Raw genomic sequence first — 18,125 nt, 5'->3', positions numbered from 1 at the left:
GACTGCGACTTCGCTTCGCCTTAGGGAATCCGATTGAGGCTTACGTGCGGTTCCAACCGGTATCGACACAAGGGTGTGGGGTTGGGGTTGCTACTAGCCGGCGCCTGACGTTGTGGGCGTTGCGACATGCTCAGTCGCGGTGGGGTTTCATGTGACTTTGCGACGCGGAGCTACACCTGAAGGCGCCCGACGACGCCTCGTTTGACAGCGGCCATGGCCAATGCGGTTTCGACTTGGCTTCGATTCGAAATGTGATATCTGTTCTACTATTGCAACGCATAAGCAAACACCGAGAAATCAAACACAATGCAAGGAAAGTGGTAGGTCGTGAGGTGATTTGTTACTAGAATTAGTTAGGAAAGAGGACGCGGCCATGTTCCAAGGCTATAGGCGTGAAACAATGATCATGAACACCAGGGATTACGCAATGTTCAAAAGATGATAGTCGAGTTTGTTCCTAATGCCTTCCGAAGACCGAGCCGTAGGGTAGCGCGCGCTATTTCGGAACGCCGCTTGCATGAAAGTCCGATGCTGACAATCCACACGACAACGCAAGTCGCCCTCTTCGACAAGGCGAATCCGTACCCATAACGCCGTCGCAATGTATTCACTATGTCCTATCCAATTTCCTTCGCAACAGCCTCGTCCTCTTCATGAGCTTCTTGTACTTGTGCTTCTTCATTTTGAGCTTTCTTTGCCTCTTGACGCTAATCATGTACATGCCGTACCGCCGCTGTTCAACATGTTCACGAAACGTCCTCGGACCACTCTCGTCCGAAGGCAGGGGAACCTCGGTTACGCGCTCATTGATGCTGGCAGAGAGACGCTCGGCAGAATATGACTCCGGCTCTGACGCTGGCACGTTTGCAACTGCGTCGTATGGTTCAGGTGCTGGCGGGGGTTGGAAAGGATGGAGGTCGGCCGCCCAGCTTTCTACACGTTCTTGCGTGAGTTGGCCGTCGAGGTGATATACCTCTTGCTCGGCCAGTGCTGCGTCGGCCCGTTGCTCTTCTTGCACGTCCATCTCGTCCTGTACGCGCCTCAAGAATCCACTCAGGACTTGTTGCGTTGTTTTCATTTTGTTAATGCTACTTGAGCGATCTACGTCGAAGAAGGCATCAAACTCGGCGGGTGAAACTGCGTTCGGAAACGATCGCGAAATGGAAATGGGGCGATGGAGGCCGAAGAAGGCGGATAATTTGACATCTGTTTATGTCAGCTTGTAAACAAACAATTCAAGTCTCGTAAATCGTACCATCTTCCCGCAGGTGATTTGTAGGTGCTACATAGGGCACGTTCTTGCCTATGGTTGCAGTAGACTGCTTCTCCACCCGGCCCAGCTCCTTTGACCGCTTCCCCGCTCCTTGCAGCTCGGCGGTAGCATTCTGATCTATTCCAGCAGGCTTCTTCTTGCTATTCGGTGGGGTCAAGGGCTTCGAGGAAGAGTAGCGCCGCTGGTGGAGGGGTTGCTGCGGCGCAGTCGAAGTGAGGGCGGAGCGAGCGCATGCGTTCAGTGCGCATCGGGCAAAGGCAGCAGTGGAGAGAGTGTTTGCAGAGCGAGCGACTCTGCCAACAGCTGGCGAGAACATGGCTCGCTAGGGGGGCAGATATGACGGAATGACGGTATGACGGTGGTTGATGAGGCTCAAGGCGGCTATCAGTCAGGACTTGCCGCAACTCGCTACGCGCCGACGTTTCCCCGAATGGCACTAGCACAAGTCACGAGTCCAGATCGGAACCCGGGCTTGGACGAGATGATATACTTCACGCGGCGAGTAAGTCAGTCGACTAGTACATGGATGGGCCTCCCAACGTCCTTCAGCTTGCATTGTCCGCGTGCCTTGCTTTTCACTGCTCTCCACACCTGCTGACCCCGCCCTTCTGTGCTCCCCGGCCGATCACGATCACGATCACGCGTACCAGGCTGGTGTAACTGTGGGCACATGGTCAGCCTCTCCCACCAGCCTACTCCAACATGAACCGACGGTGGCTATGCATCCTCCAGTATGCCGCCATGTACCCGGTTACCCAATCATCTGCCTTTCCAACAAACTCTATGTAGCGCTCGGTGTTCGGTTCGTGCCGTCTGTCCGCTGCTGGGAGCGCAATCAGCCTCGCCAACCACGCCCCAACCGCGCATGCAGACTTGGGGGCTAAGCCTTAATCTGACATCTTGCACCGTTGCTTCCCACGGGAACTAACATGGCTAAATAGCTCGAACCTAAGGTAAAGTGAGGGGCATGTGAAACGCTGGTTATGTTGATCTGTATTGGTTATCGTATGACGATCCGCGGAAGTCGACGAGGGGGCCTCATGTCTTCTTTTTATTTCTACCTAACATCGCGTATCCTGAACGTATTAACAGCATTTTGCTCGTAGCTAGCGTCCTTCAACCCCATGTTACCCTGTCCACCCTGCCAATCGGACATACTGCATTCTGTACCCTTTCGCTAGGCTTTGGAAAAAAGCAGGGCGGCTACCACCCTCAGAATGCTCATGCATACAAAATTGCAAACTAATGCCCTTTCTGGGACGCTACATGCAGAATTTGTCAGCTGGTTACCCGCTTGTGAACGGGGCGTGTCTGTATCCGAACCTGCATGCTGCCAATCTACAGATGCAGATGCGCTTGCCGTATCTGACAAAAGGAGAAATTATGTCGTCAGATCGTTATAGAACAACGGCCAACAAAAGAAGAAGAGAAGAATGTGAAGAAGAAGGGGATATCGAGGGTATAAAATAGAAAAGGGCCGTGGAAGTCGTCTTCTTCACTTCCACTAAAAAGTCCGTTGCTATGCCGGTCCTACTCAATGTACCTCTTCTGAGTAGGCGTCGATCAACAACTGACATACGCTCCGCTTTGCTCTCGCGTGGGCGAGCGTTTCAGCCGGTTATTGGGATGCTGTGATGGCCGCGAAAATCGCTGTGCGCGTAGCGACCGCTCATTATTATAGTATCAGGGCATTGAGGTTGCGCTGTACAATCATGTCCTGTACCGACGCCATGGTGATCTTCAACAAGTTGGTGTCGGTGGCGTTTGTGTAATGGACGTAGACCTCCTTCTTTGGTTGTCGTACCAGGTTGCGGAACTTGTTTGCGAAAAAGTCCTTTCCGGCTTCGAAATCGGTGGGTCCGCCGGTGTAGTCTGGGAAAACCTTGCTGATGGGACTCATGCCTCCTGCAATCTTCTCGGCGAAGAGGTCGATCTTGTTGAGGAAGAGGATGAGGGCCGACTTTTCAAAGTACTTGGAGTTTGATATGGATTCGAACAGCATTAGCGCTTCGTGCATTTGGTTCTAGTGTGTGTCAGTGAACGAGCTTGAGTTGAGACTAGCAAGACTCCTTACGCCATTCCTGTCTTCAACCAACACGTGGTCGTATCCGCTAATGGCAACTAGGAACAGAACGACCTGGACGTTGTCGAAGACGTGGATCCACTTCTTTCGCTCGGACCGTTGACCACCAACATCGACCATCTTGTAAGTCAAATTACCGAGTTCGAAGATGGTTTCGGAGATACCCGTTGTACGTAAGCGGGTGCGGAGGATGTCTTGGTCTGTGGGGAGAAAGTCCTTTTGAAACAGGCGGTCGATGTCTTGAAAGAAGCTTGGGTTGTTTGGTTAGTACGGATAGACATCAGTGACAGGCACAGAGAGGGACGTACTAATTCAGGTTGTCGTGCAGTGCATATTGGTTGCCCTTGAGGATGGTGAGTTGGACGCCCTTGTCTGCCCATAGGCAATTGAAGGCTGTGAGAAACTCCTCGGGCATGGGCTCCTCGGTACCAATGTCAGGCGCAGCGTTGACCATTTCGGAATATCGCTGGGTAGGGTTAGCATGAGCTATGAAAGCAGTGCAAGTGGAGTAGAACGTACAATGTTGTCTTCATCTTCAAAGTCAGTGTCGTCTTCCTGCATGGCGGCGTAGATGGTCTGGAAGGCGGAGACGAGGTTGTTAAAGATGGTGGCTCGCCATGTCTTGCGCTCCATGCTTTGGAAACCACCGGCATTGATGATGCGCATCTGCTTCAGGACGGTCGACTTTCCACTTTCACCGGCGCCTACAATCGTGTCTTTGTTAGGATGCATTCGCATTGTTTGCATGTTCAAAGTGGGCGCATACCAAGCAGCAACAACTTCACTTCGCGCTCCGCCTTCTTGCGGTCGACCCGCAGGTTCTTTTCAATCTCGGCATTCTTCCTGGCTTCCGGGTCGGCGGTGGAGGGTTTGCGTCCGAAACACATTATCGCAGATGCCATGCAGTGAGTGCGTTGGTTGGCGGTGGGTATAAGCAGCTGTTAGCAGCAGCTGCGTTGGGGTAGGAGAAAGTCGCGACACGCGGTGCACACGCTACAGGCTACAGGCATGCAAGCACCAAGCTGAGCTTACGGGCAAAGGCTATAAGTGCGTCAGACGCAGACTCTTTTGGCCGTGACTCGCGTAATAAATGACAGAGGGCGACGCTACCGGTCGGCGGCGGAGGGGTGCACGGCGGGACGAGTGCCGGAAAGGTTACTGGCGGCCTAGTAGGGGACTGCTAAGTGCTAAACTTGCTAGCGAGGGCAAAAGAGCCAGCTACGCGGAACAAGGGACTAAAAAGCAAGTGCCCTCCCTGTCTAGGACGAGGGGAGAGAGATGGATGTCAGTGCAGGACGGGTGCTCGATCGATCAGCAGCCGCCAAAATAAAAGAAGATGAGATAAAAAAGACACACGGGGCAGGAAACGCTGACAGAAAGCACGGGAGAGCTGGCGAGTTAGTCTCTTAGTTGGGAAGCGGACGCCATATAACAACGTGTGCCTTGCCGAAGATATCCCTGATCAGCACCGTTCGCCGTCGGGGTCCTTGCTCTTGCAGCCAAACACCCAGCCGTTCGGCGTCGTCTTATTACCTCTGCCCGTCCCACGACACCATGCTCGACAGCCAAGGGCAGGTTAAGCGTGCGATTTGGCCGTTGGGGATGGGGGGCCCGCTTCTGGCTGCCGTGTACGGCTTGTAGGTATAGTCTACTGTCGAGGACGTCATGTTTCTAGTCATCTCATCGTGGGCGCCCATCGACTGCACTCAAGCAGCCGATATTGTCCCCATCTGTCCTTGCTGCACCAACCGAGTACAACATGACTAGCCGCTTCGGCCGAGCCGTGCTCTGCATTACAGACACAGACACAGACACAGACATTGCCTGATGGCCATGCTCAACACTACCCAGCGCCAGTACCAGTACCATCCAGTGCCCTCCACTACCTTTTACCAGCCAGACTCTGCATCACTTTCCCTAATACTCCGGCCTGGCGACTACGTACATGGCATATTACCACTGCCTAGGTCAGGATCGGGTTGGCGTTTCAGCAAGCAGTCCTGGCAGGAGCACATGGCGGCCCTTTCCGCTGCCATACCTCCGAAAGTGGGGCTCAGCAGACGACGCAATTGCTGCACGCTGCGCTGCCAACGCTCCGCCGGCTGGCCCCCCTTCATGCTCCCACTCCCCTAACCATCTCCTTTCCCATCTCACCCTGAACTATCTCCAACGTGGTATTCTCGCCCCGACGCGCCCCCACTCACAAGGTCCAAGGTGGCATCCGAGCCCGCCTACAGATCTACCCCATGTTCGACGTGGGTAAAAAGGCCCGTATAGCTGGGTCTGACGCCCCCTAAAATGACGCGCTGGAACTCATTCCACGAGCGTCTGAACTCATCACACAAGTGTCGTGACCTGGCCCGAAGCTTGTGAGGTTGTGCGAGCCTGATCCGTGCTGCCCGCGCCCGCACTGTGCACTACTACCAGCTGCCACCTCAGCCTCCACTGTATCAACCCCCAACTGTATCTCCTACACGCCTGCCACGACGGATATGCATGCGGCGTGAGACATTTCACCCACGTCTTACAGTAGCACCTCAACTGCCGAATGGGAATTGCACCCGTCTTCCTGGTTTGACACGCGAGCGACATGGCGTTTTCCTATGCTTTTTCGCCCCTTGGCCACACGCTTCGTCGCTCAAGCCTTGTCTTGCCACTCGGCCTGCCCAGCTTGTTTCTTCCTTTTGGATGCACTCTCGACCGAAATCATGCCATTCAACACATGCCCTTTTTCCGGTCCACGGCCAATCAAGTGGTTTGTGCGTTGCGGGGACAGCGTTGAGCTTGAGACCGTTTGATGCAGGTCGGTTAGGACGAGCACACAAAAAGCACCATATTTTCCTCTTTTGTCCCAACCTGCCCGCTCCTCCTCATCACTATCACAAACATGAATATTACCACAGTAGCCAAATTTCCCATGTCAGGCGTCCAAAGGGTGTTGTCGAGTAGTCCCGTAGGGGGGGAGTGCTGTCTAGTAATTTTGTATAGGCGTGTATTTTAGTGATACCATGTTCGTAGAAAGGTAGGTGCCTGTCTCGAATTTCATGGTGCTCTCGCGTGTATCTCGTATATCACTTCCAAGTAATTTCCTGCTCAAAATCATTTCTCTGTCTTGTCATGCCTCTGGTGCTCCATCTCATACTCCCTCGTGGCTACCAACAAGTAGACGAACAGTCTGTACCTTTTGCTTCGTCTTACCTCATGTCAATGATATCCCCCAAGACATGCTACCATGGCGACGGATGTTGTCGTCTCCATAAGCGTGGGCTTTCGCTTACAAGTCCGGTCCCAGGTGAGGGTGAAAGTAAAGCTGCCTCGCACGTGACATGAGCATTTCCATGCATTCTTTAGTAGCGGCATGAGGTGAAAAGACGGTTACCTAGGTACTGGACTCTGATTTTGACGTTCATTGAAAGAGCTAGGACTGTTAGGATACTAGCGGCATAGTCGTGTGTAGTTGCCCTGACGCACTGCGCGACTGCCTTGATTATCTACAGATTCCGCACCTTCTTGACCCCACCAGCATACAACCACACACGCGCCTCAATCAAACCCGCTACTTCGTAGGCATCTCTCTTATCTGTCTGTAAGTTGTCCGACAGCGTATACCAAGACTCGACTAACTTGCGCATGCAGTTACGGCCACGCTTTGTTGTGACGTCCGGCCGTGACAGCCAGCACAACCAACACAAGCGGCGGCTTCGATCCTGCCCCTCTTAGTTCAAGCAAGGTATATTTCTCGTAGCATCCAAGTGCCCGCTTCATGCTAATCAATGCGCGTCTAGTCTCGTTGTCAATGATGGCTTCTGATCAGCCGTACGCCGGCCCAAAGGCGCTCGGCTTCTCCAAGTATGCTCCACAGCCCATGAAGTTTACATTTACGAACCAGTTCTCAAGTTCCTCGACTACCTCTGTTGTTCCCACTGCCAAGAATGCCATTGCCACAAAAGAACAGATCGCAGCTTCAAAGACCAACTCTCAGGTTGCCGGCAACACCACTCAGCACAACCCTGATGTAGAGCTTGCCATTGCTCAGGGTACTGTTTTGAAGAAAGAAGTCGAACAGCATGTTGCGGACCTCTCCAGGACTGTCTCGGACAAAGTCGTCAACACGCGCCGCCTGCTTGAGCTGGTTCGTGAAAAGTGCCCAGAGGCGACCAACGCCACTATCGATGCTCTCTGGGTCGAGTTGGAGGGCCTCTTTGCTGCAGCAAACGATGCAAAGGTTGCGCTGCCTGAGTTCCTGCATAAACAGCGCGACAGCTTGGGTCTGCATCACACTGCCTTGTTGAACGAGACCATCCGAGAAACAGAGGGCGAGCTGAACATCGTGCGAAAGAAAGTCAGTTGCTTCCACGATCGACATTTGTCTGTAAGACATTTGCTAACTTACAATCACGTAGGCCGACATTCAAAATAGCTTGATCTTGCAGGGGCATGAAGCGTTCCGGCTCCACAAGACTCAGACCGAGAGCAAATTGAAAGATTTAGAGACACTCGAGGAGCGCGTCTCGCGTCTCGATCTCGAGAAGGGCGAACTTCTCACAGAGATTGACAGCGGCTCGCAGCAGCTGAAGCAAGAGCGTACACAGCTGTCTGAGACCAAGTCCAAGCTCCAGAGCCTTGAGAAGGAGCTTGAGAAGCTTGTGGACTCCAAGAAGCAGTCTGAAGCTGAAGTCGCTGCTCTACGCAAAGAGGTGGCCATGTATACTAAGGACGATGCTGCAGTCCAGGGGACCACCGATGGCTTCATCGCGAAGCTCAAGTCAGCCGCTGACTTGCTTGCGAAAGAGACCGACAAGACCAAGGCCCTTGATGCCATGATAGTCGAGCTGAAAGAAGCTGAGGACATCGCCCGTCTCGACGCCGACAAGGCAAAGAAGGAGCACGCGGCGCTGAACACCAAGTACAGCAACCAGACGGCCGAGCATTCCAAGTTATTCATGGTAAGTTGTGCATGCATGAATATTCCAAGTGTATATGAAACTAATAACAGCATAGAAGCTCGATGAGCAAACCAAGCAATTTAACACCTTGACGATCGAAGTCGGCCGCCTCCAGAAACACAACTCTGAGCTTAAGCAGCGTCTGACCAAGCTTGTCGATCTCGAGAAGGAAGTCATTGAGCTCAGACAAGCGAAGGCTAGTTTGTCAAAGCAGATCGATACCCTCACGTCGGAAAATGAGGCTATGACGGCTGATGGACGTAAGGCTCAGACCACACTTGAGAATGCTCTCAACGAAAAGAAGGATCTTGAGAAGACTGTCCAGACTCTGAAGTCGGAGCATGCCAAGGTCACTAGCAAGTTGAAGGGCAACGCAGAAACTATTCAAGCCCTTAATTTTGAGAAAGCCGAACTGGAGACTGCGATCAATCAGCTCAAGGCTTCCATGAGCATGTCTCCCGGCGGTGGCGGTTCCCCAAACCCCAACCTGGAGGATGAGATGCTTGCTCAGGTGCAGAAGATTCGCGATCTCGAGCACGCTGTAGATGAGTGGACTGAACTCGCCAAGGTAAGCAACAAATACCCTAAATTTTATGGAATAACATACTAATTAAGATTAGCGCTCTTACAAAGAGTACCGAGACCTGCTTCCGCTTTCCAAGCAAGCCGAGCAGTACCGCCAGGCAGCTCTCGACAAGGACGACGTCGTCAAGAACCTGGAACTCCAGCTCGCCACGGTCAAGGCTAAGGCTTCACAGTCAACTGGCGCGGGACCTACTGGCGGTGACGCGCGCTACTGGAAGTCCAAGTACGAGACTCTCCTGGCCAACGTTGGCGCCTAAACTCGTGATGGGCCTCAAGGCTACATTGCATGGGTGATGGAAAGCAGGAACATACGGAATGAGATATAGGTGGCTGGGTGTTTGAACATGACCGCCTTATGGGTACATGATTGGCACATAATAGCTGCTTTACGAATTACACGCTTCATAGCTGACTCTACAACGAACATCTATGTGATTGTGAAGTAGATGATAAACCCTGACCAATCTTGACTAGGCCGTGTGACGACGTCTCAATTGAGATTGTCTATCACAGCTGTGCGTATATCCCTTTTCGCATGTATTTGTTTTGACTGATTCATACTAAGATATCAAAGTCCAATTACGCACCATTCTTGTAACTCAACCCTCCAGCCTTAAGATCAAAGTCTATCAGTTCATCCAAACCACACACCTCAAACAACTCTCGCGGCCCATACCGCTTACCATCCTCCTCAACACTCTTCACACTCCCCAGCTGCATCATCTGCCTCACCGCCTTCCTAACCGCCGGATATACAACCTCACATGCGAGTAGCGGAAAAATCGCCATTTTATACCCCAACTCTTTACACTGCTCGACGTTAAAATCCGGCGACACACCCGCAGGTACATTATTAAATAAACACGGCGTCGGCGCCAAATCTGCACATATCCTCCTCGCATCCTCCTCACTTGTCACGCCCTCTAGAAACGCCACATCAGCTCCTTCTTCCACCGCCGCCTTGAGCCTCTTCGCAGCCTCGTCGTACCCCTGACTCTGCAACGCATCCGTCCTAGCAATAATTACGATATCCCCACCCGCCTGCTCTCTCGCTAATCGTGCAGCACGGATTCGGGTGCGGTACTCATCAAGATCCACGAGCTGCTTGCCCTGCAGGTGGCCACAGCGCTTATTGATAGGTTGGTCTTCTATATGCAGGCCGGCGACGCCGGACCGCATGTAGGAGGTTACTGTGCGGGCGACCATTAGGGGACCGCCGTAGCCTGTGTCAGCGTCTGCGATGAGGGGTGTTGTCGGGGAGAGCGAGGCGAGCATGGTGGCGTTTTGGTGCATTTCGGTGAGCGTGGCGAGGCCCATGTCGGCGAAGCCGAGGCGCGACATTGTTGTTCCTGCGCCGGTCTGGAAGGGAGTGGTTAGATGGGTGTGGTGGGTGGGTGGGGATGGGATGGGATGGAAAGAGGGTGTGGTGGACGTACCATGTATAAACAGTCTACGCCTTCTTGTAGTGCTATTCTTGCTGTGAAACCATCGTAGACACCGGGGCAGGTTATAAATTTGTCTGAGTCGGCGAGCATGGCTCGGAGTTTTTGCACTGCGGTCATGTTGGGGTTGTTGGTGCTGGTACCGTTTGTTTTTGGTGGTGGTGATGATGTGTCGTTTCCCATCTTTCTCTTCTCTTTCTGGCTTCTTTTGCTGTTTTCTTTTTCTCTTTCTAAATTCTTGGGTTTCTTGATCTCGTCTTGTATTGTCTTGTTCCTTGATCACAGTTTCCAATTACAAAACCCCGTCTCTTGTCTTGGCGATTTGATATATCTTTCTTTCTGCTGATGCACTCCAATATCTCAAAGTCTCAGATCCAGCGTCTTTGTCGGCCATAGGGCTTATCCCTTGGCTCCTCTTTGGGCAACCAGGCAGCCACCTATTTACCCGCTAGTACCTTTACGGCCTAGCTCCTTCTCTCCTCCCACTGCGTATATAGACCTCTTCCCGATAGCTCTAATACGACATGATGATTCTCCCCAACCTTGACGCTTGACAGGTTATGAGCCCTCACCCGCTCCCGTAGTCGCTCACGATAATTCTATTAGATATTTTGACGACCCGCGCGCCTCATCACGATCATCACCCTCCCCGCAAAACAGCTCGGTGACGTCGCAATCGCGCGCCACTTTAGCAATCGCGACCCCGCAACTTGCAGCTCATCGATCGCTTGGACGACGACGAGCTCCTCGCTGCTCACCGCCAAAAATCGCTAGCCGAACGGTCTTCGACGTCCGCCGCGATGGCAACTTACACCTCCTCCACAGCTGTCACAGCGCGCCTTGCAGCCGACGGCAAAAACTGGAAGGACTGGATTAAACAACTCATCAATTACGCAGCCGCCGATGGCGCTGTAGCCGTCCTAGATGGCGCTCCGCGCCCAGAATTTGACGCTACAGACGACAAATATCGCATTACCGCCATGCAGCGCCCGATCACTCATCCATTAGGCACCTCAACAGACGTTATCCAAGCCGAGCTTGACCGTGTCGGCAAACTCAACAAGACTATAGGACCGTTCAACAATGAGGCTCGACAGCTACTTAAAGAGGACAAGCTTGCGCTTGACTCATGGGTCGCCCGAGATGCCCGACTCCAAAACACCATACTCTCATCCATTGACAAGCCTCTCGTAGCTCAGGTGCGCACTTGCCCCACCGCCCACGATATGTACAAGGCTCTCAAGGACCTAAACAGCAACGGTGACTACGCCAATGCTGCTCTCGCGTGGACTGCCTTCATCGACCTCCGCGCTGAGACCCAACCCACAGTCCGCAGCTATATTGGAAAGTTTCGCGAGACAATTAATGACATCACGGTACAAGGCATCACACTTGGATGGAAGAAGCCTTCAGCAGTACCTGGTACATCCGCCGACCGCGACATCGAAGACCTGCTCATCATCCACTTCCTTCACGGCTTAGCTCGTGTACTCCCACAGTGGGTAGAAGCTCGCAATAACGACCTCCGCCAAGGCCATACATGGTCTATCGACACGCTCGTCGCGTCACTCGAGGATCACCTACGCCATGCCCCAGATGAGCCCGTGAAGACTTTCCTCTCCGTCTCTAAACAAGCGGAGGAGAAGCGCGTTCTCACACGCCTAAATGGCCGCGGCAATGGCAACAACAGCAACCAGAACTCTACTCCTACTCCTTCGTCTCTGCCGACGCGCAATAACAACCAACAGAAGCGTACTCCTCAGCCTGTTGGAATGTGCGATCACTGCAAGCGAGAGCACCCAGGACCTAATGAGCTTTGCTGGAAACTTCACCCTTCTCTCACCCCAGATAATGTTAAGAAGCGCACCGCAGACAATGCCGCTAAGAAGGCCGCAGCTGCAGCAGCTCGTACAAACGTTACAGTGGCCAAGAACAGCAACGACGACGATGCTGATCAGTACGATGCTCACTCATACGTGACAGTCGCCACCTTCGTCTCTCCGACTCTCCTCAAGAAGGCAGTCTCCAATCACGACTATCAACAGCGGTACTGCTACGACACTGCCGCTAACCGGCACGTCTTCAATAACCGCTCGAAATTTTACGAATACGCTCCAATCGACAATGACGTACACGGCTCTACCGGATCAACCACCGCCGCCGGCGTTGGCACTGTACGCCTTGAAGTCGTCAAAGCCGACGGAACAACAGAGAAGATCTCACTCCAAAACGTCCTCTACTGCCCCGATTTCGCCACCAACGTCATCTCCCAAGCTCCATTCAAGCGCGCGGGAGTGTGGTATCACTCGGGCAAGGACAAATTGTACACTGCCTCAGATGAGGAGCTAGCTTACTTACCAGAGATCGACGGTATACCCAACTTTCTCGTAGTTACAGAATCCTCCAAGGCGCCGGCCGCTCTCTCATACGCCTCTCTTGTTTGCTATCGAAGCTCTGCCGATGAGCCCTCATCCTCACGGCCAGCCACCGACTGGCATCATATCATGGGACACGCTGGAATAGACGCTATTAAGGACACTGCAAAAGTTGTACATGGGATGAAGCTCACTACTTCTACCGTCACCAACTGCGAGCCCTGCGGCCTCTCCAAATCAAAGCGAAATATCTCTCGAATTCAACAAACTCCACCCAATACAGCGCTTGGCAAGGTCCATGTCGATGTCGTCGGCCCCATCACTATACCTGGAAAAGATGGAGAGCGTTACTTCATGCCTATCACGGATGGCAAGTCACGCCGACAGTGGCTATTCACATCAGACAGCCGCGCTGTACTAGGCCAACAGCTTATTAATTGGTGCAAAGCTATGAAGGCCAAAGGCTTTACCATCACTATCCATACCGACAACGCTCGCGAGTTTATTAACGCCAGCAACAAGCAGTACTTCGATAGCGTGGGCATCGAGGTAGTTACGTCACCACCTTATGATGCCACTCGCAATGGTATTGCAGAGCGCGCCAACGGTATCACAGAGGATCGAACTCGCGGAGCTCTTATTGCAGCCAAGCTTCCTATAAAGCTGTGGCCCTACGCAGCCAAATATATGGCCCGCATTCACAACCTCGTCTCCAACAGCAACCTCCCAGGAAAGATCACTCCTTTAGAGGCCTGGAATCGCTCTATAGGCTACCCAAACCCAGTCCCAAACGTCGCCAAGATGCACGCTTTCGGCCATGTTGGATACGCCCATATATCCGCCCAGAAGCGCGTTACAGGTGACAAATTTGCACCTCGTGCTCACAAGGGCCACCTCGTCGGTATGATCGGCGAGAACATCTACCAGATGTGGATCCCAGAGACTGATGAGATCGTTACCACCGCCTCCGTGCGGTTTGATAGCTACGACTCACCCTCCACTCCTCCATTGTCTCCCATCATCGGCCCTTCACCATCACCGAAGGTGCTCCCATTTAAACCTCTCATCAACCGCCTCGCCGACGCCGCTACAACTCCACCCGCTCCTCCGCAAGATGGTGATGGCGGCGATTTGGACAATCATCAGCTACCTCGTGCTGATGGCGGAGATGGCTTTGATGGTTTCGAGGATGATGATGAAGCTCCACCAGCTCCTCCAACCCGTGGTAACAACAAGGCAGCGCGTCGACATGAGATTAACGCGGACCTCAACCCAGCTCATATCATACACGGCCCTCGCAATCGCCGGGCACGTGCTTTCTTCACTTCATCTACTTTTGATCGCTGCTTCGCCATGGCTCTCGTCAAGCCCACTCTCGGCTCAAAGCTTTCAGAACTTCCACCGGAGCCTCGCAACTATCGTCAGTTTCTCAAACATCCTCGCCGCGATGATCTACAACTCGCAATGGACGATGAGTACAACGCTCTTATCGCCAACGGTACTTGGCGCCCTGCTACGGCAGAGGAGATTGCCAAGTATGAGATCATCCCAGGTCAATGGGTGTGGACGTATAAAGGCAACGCTCAAGGCTATCACGTGAAAGACAAGGCTCGCATGGTGGCTTGCGGCAACAAGCAACAAGAATCAATTTGGTACCGCGAGGTTTACTCCTACGTCGTCCGAACTTCTACGCTCCGCATCCTCCTCGCCCTTGTGGCTTACTTCGATCTAGAGTGTGAGCAGATCGACATGATTACTGCTTACCTCAACGCTCACCTCGACGACGATGACGTTGTCCTCCTTCGCCTGCCCGCAGGCTGTACTGGCTTTGGGAATATTGTTCGCCTTCGCCGCGGCATGTACGGCCTCCGTCAGTCAGCCCTATTGTGGTACAACGACCTCAAGGACTCTCTCAAAGATCTCGGCTTCGAGCCCATCGAAGCAGATCCCTGCGTCTTCGTCAACCCAACAACAAAGGCCATCATAGTCGTGTACGTTGACGACCTTATCCTTATTACACGTGACGTGACCTCTATGAAGGCACTTAAGTCACAACTCCTCAATCGATACAAGGCTCGTGACCTTGGCCCAATTGGTTTCTACTTGGGAATTCGAATCCTCCGCGATCGTCCCAACCGCTCTCTCTCTATGACGATGGATAGCTACGTTGATCGCATTGTCGATGAGTATCACCTCGCCAACGCTCCAAAGGCAGACAACCCCCTCCCAAAGTCGGCCCTCACCCTCATCAAGCGTGATGACATCGCCGACAACAACCTTATACAGCAGTACCAATCGCTCGTCGCGAAGCTACTCTATCCTACCTCCATTATTCGCTGTGACCTAGCTTGGCACGTGAACTTCATGGCACGCTTTGCAAACAACCCTACGTTAGAGCAACTGTCACTGCTAAAGCACATGCTCCGCTACTACAACGGCACGGCAACTCTCGGCATCAAGTACCAAGGTGACCTTAAAGACGCTAATATGGACGACCCAGATCACATGATAGGCCTTAAGGCCTACAGTGACTCCGCCCATGGCGACAACAACGAGCGCAAGTCGTCCTCCGGCTACGTCATCAAGATGGCTGGAGGCGTCGTCTCATACAAATCGTACCGCCAGCGCCTCGTTACTCTCTCCTCCACAGAATCAGAATATATTGCCATGACGTATGCTGCCAAAGAGATCAATTGGCTTCAACGCCTACTCTCTCAGGTTGGATACGTCGGTAACGACCTCAAGCCCTTCAAGCTGTACACCGATAATCAGCCAGCGCTTAATATGATCCGCAAGGACGGCCATCACGAGCGTACAAAGCACATCGACGCGTACTTCAAGTATACAAAGCAGCAGTACAAAGACGGCAACCTCAAGCTCGACTATCTCCCCGGCGTAGAGATGCCCGCCGACGGCCTTACGAAGCCTCTCGACAAACAAGAGCACGCTAAGTTCATTGGCCTCATCGATATGGTGAACGTTCCCCGCATGTAGTCTCTCAAGGCACCTCCAGCGAACGTCTCTTTACGATTTCCTATACATTTCATTCACTCAGATGGCTTGCCACCTGGTTCCGGGGGGTGTGTCGGCCATAGGGCTTATCCCTTGGCTCCTCTTTGGGCAACCAGGCAGCCACCTATTTACCCGCTAGTACCTTTACGGCCTAGCTCCTTCTCTCCTCCCACTGCGTATATAGACCTCTTCCCGATAGCTCTAATACGACATGATGATTCTCCCCAACCTTGACGCTTGACAGTCTTGAATCCTTCCTTCCTATGTTCCAACACCACTAAAACCTTCGTTACCCCCACGATATATATACAACCAGCCCCCCACGTAAGCGTCAGTGGCAATAAAACTCCACAACGAAACCCAAAAACCTTTTTTGTTAGCAAGAAAAAAGTGTTAAATCCTTTCAATCCAAAAACGTCGCAGATCACAGCAGTAGCAGCAAGTCAAAAACACAAGGCTTTACCTCCTCCCCCGCCTATTGCAACAATCCACATGCACACCACCCCTCCTTCCGGCCTCACTTTACGCCTCCCTTCCACTTTATCTCGCCCAGTCTCGGCGAGCTGCAGCACGTTGCCAATCGGAGCAAATGTCCGCTGGAGGGACCTGTCGGCAGGGTAGTTAGTGGTAGCAAAAATAAATACAGACTACGGGATTATATCCGTAGGCTTGCCAGCCTATTGTTTTTTTGGGCTTGGAACCAGATTAGGTTAATGCCAAGGCTTGGTGTATGTATTCGTCGTCAGTAAACATGGAACTACCGCATCGGTATCTTGCATAATAACAACTCCTCGGTGCTTTTCTTCACGGGGGTACTGTAAACATGATCGATCGCGGGATGCTCAAGTAGGATACATCCAATCGACGTACTGTATCTGCAACCCCCATGTCCCCTCCGCGCTCACGACGAGACCCCGTGCTTGTACGGAAGCACGAGGCGAGATAAACCAATACCGACAACGTCTCAAGATACGATCAGAATCCGGGGGTTGGGGGTTGGGGGGGGATGAAATACGGTTACAGATCTCGCGGAGTGGTACATATCGCATCTGCATCGCAAACGTGACGCAGCTTTCGGCGCCGAGTTACAAGACTGTTTCCTACCTACCAGGGTAGGGGCTAAAAGGTACATACCGGTACATAGATTTACGGGGAGGCGAAGCGAAGCGAAGTGAAGGGGAGGTGTCTTGGTAGGTGTAAGCACCGGAGAGGAGCCGTTTGGTGGAATCATAGATAGAGGAGGGCCGTTTTTCTTCTTTTTGTTTTTGGTCGGTTGGGGAGCGGTAGGTCGGTACGGGGATGGGGTAAAGAGGGTCCAACCGGACTTGTCTCCTCCTGCGTTGGTTGTTGTGGCTTGCAGATGCAGAGGGTTCTGTTTTTGGTTGTAGGTACTGTGGTTTAGACGGTGGGTTTGCGGGTTGTTGTGTACGTGCTGGTAGAGAGGGATCGTGTAGGTAAGTATTCATGGACAGAGTACTTCGGGATGTTATGGATGGATAGACGTGTACCTAGATGGCTATATTGGGGGTTCTCAGTAGGGCTTATGCTGGATACGGAGGGTGTGACACGCGTGGTATGCTAGGTAATACACGTGATTTGCCTGTACGGCCCATCTGTTCGCCCATGTACTGTACTTCCTACTCCTCCTTCTGCAGCATGTAAGTGTATCTAGGTATGTGAGTTGTGTCCTATCGCACGGTAAGTACTCGCTACTACCTATCTTCCAACATCAGATCCCTTCCTTCCTCAACCACCATCACCACCTCCACATCTCACCCTCTACCCGCAAAACCCTCCCATACGCCGCCCTACCTTTCCCTCACCCCCACATCCTCTCCTCCCCTACCTCCTCCAACGTAAGCATGCCCATCTCTGCCTCACACACCCCGGCCGACCTTCGCCGACCTCTTCCCCGATACAGCCACATCTACACCTGCACCCGCAATCCTACCAACAAACCCGCCTGCCACTGCTTACTTTCGCCGAGTCTGCGTCGGTGAACCACACTGCTGGGTGTTCTTTTTGCCCGTAAATCGTATGATTTAGAAATTCTTTGTGCGGTGGCGGGCAGAAGGTGGACGGCCTGCCTTGTTCGGTATGCTGGCCGCACAACCGCTCCGCGACAACGCGTGTAAGCAGCGTGTAAGCCGGCGAGAAAGGGAAAGACCATGGGGGCAGGGGTGGATGGGATTTAAAGGGACCAGTACAGCCGGATCTTATTACAGTCGAGGGCTTTGGTTCCTCATTTGTTGCTGTCATCTTTTTTTCTTTCGGTTTCTTTTCTTCTTCAACTGCGTATCTCTCTCGCTCAGGGTACACGCTACAAAAGTCCCATCATTATTTCCTAGGGCTGGTTCCGCCCTAGAGTCTATTTCTTTGCATTGCTGCATATCTGTCTATTATTGTCTA

At 52.7% G+C, this 18,125-nt stretch overlaps 5 protein-coding genes across 5 annotated transcripts; 2 read left to right on the top strand and 3 right to left on the bottom strand.

Moving 5' to 3' along the window:
• Window positions 1–610: 610 nt before the first annotated feature.
• On the bottom strand, window positions 611–1,589 carry PtrM4_086090 (mitochondrial 37S ribosomal protein mS38; the record flags this gene model as incomplete). The annotated part of the gene is made up of 2 exons (XM_001940123.2): window positions 611–1,206; window positions 1,256–1,589. 2 exons carry the CDS (start codon window positions 1,587–1,589, stop codon window positions 611–613), a joined length of 930 nt encoding a protein of 309 aa, XP_001940158.1.
• Window positions 1,590–2,948: 1,359 nt separating this feature from the next.
• Window positions 2,949–4,243, bottom strand: PtrM4_086080 (guanine nucleotide-binding protein subunit alpha; the record flags this gene model as incomplete). The annotated part of the gene is made up of 5 exons (XM_001940124.2): window positions 2,949–3,296; window positions 3,348–3,606; window positions 3,665–3,822; window positions 3,876–4,060; window positions 4,123–4,243. 5 exons carry the CDS (start codon window positions 4,241–4,243, stop codon window positions 2,949–2,951), a joined length of 1,071 nt encoding a protein of 356 aa, XP_001940159.1.
• A 2,909-nt stretch (window positions 4,244–7,152) lies between these two features.
• On the top strand, window positions 7,153–9,144 carry PtrM4_086070 (Myosin-tail-1 multi-domain protein; the record flags this gene model as incomplete). Its single annotated transcript, XM_001940125.2, has 4 exons — window positions 7,153–7,698; window positions 7,760–8,302; window positions 8,358–8,870; window positions 8,923–9,144. 4 exons carry the CDS (start codon window positions 7,153–7,155, stop codon window positions 9,142–9,144), a joined length of 1,824 nt encoding a protein of 607 aa, XP_001940160.2.
• A 322-nt stretch (window positions 9,145–9,466) lies between these two features.
• Window positions 9,467–10,228, bottom strand: PtrM4_086060 (PrpB, PEP phosphonomutase; the record flags this gene model as incomplete). The annotated part of the gene is made up of 1 exon (XM_001940126.2): window positions 9,467–10,228. The coding sequence occupies one exon, from the start codon at window positions 10,226–10,228 to the stop codon at window positions 9,467–9,469; it is 762 nt and encodes a 253-aa protein (XP_001940161.2).
• Window positions 10,229–11,129: 901 nt separating this feature from the next.
• PtrM4_086050 (rve domain containing protein) lies at window positions 11,130–15,698 on the top strand (the record flags this gene model as incomplete). The annotated part of the gene is made up of 1 exon (XM_066106699.1): window positions 11,130–15,698. One exon carries the CDS (start codon window positions 11,130–11,132, stop codon window positions 15,696–15,698), a length of 4,569 nt encoding a protein of 1,522 aa, XP_065963637.1.
• Window positions 15,699–18,125: the final 2,427 nt, after the last annotated feature.

The sequence above is a fragment of the Pyrenophora tritici-repentis genome, chromosome 3 (assembly GCF_003171515.1).
Source record: "Pyrenophora tritici-repentis strain M4 chromosome 3, whole genome shotgun sequence".
Classification (NCBI taxonomy): domain Eukaryota; kingdom Fungi; phylum Ascomycota; class Dothideomycetes; order Pleosporales; family Pleosporaceae; genus Pyrenophora; species Pyrenophora tritici-repentis.
Note: the sequence above shows the minus strand (reverse complement) of the source record. Positions and strands in the feature narration are given on the sequence as shown.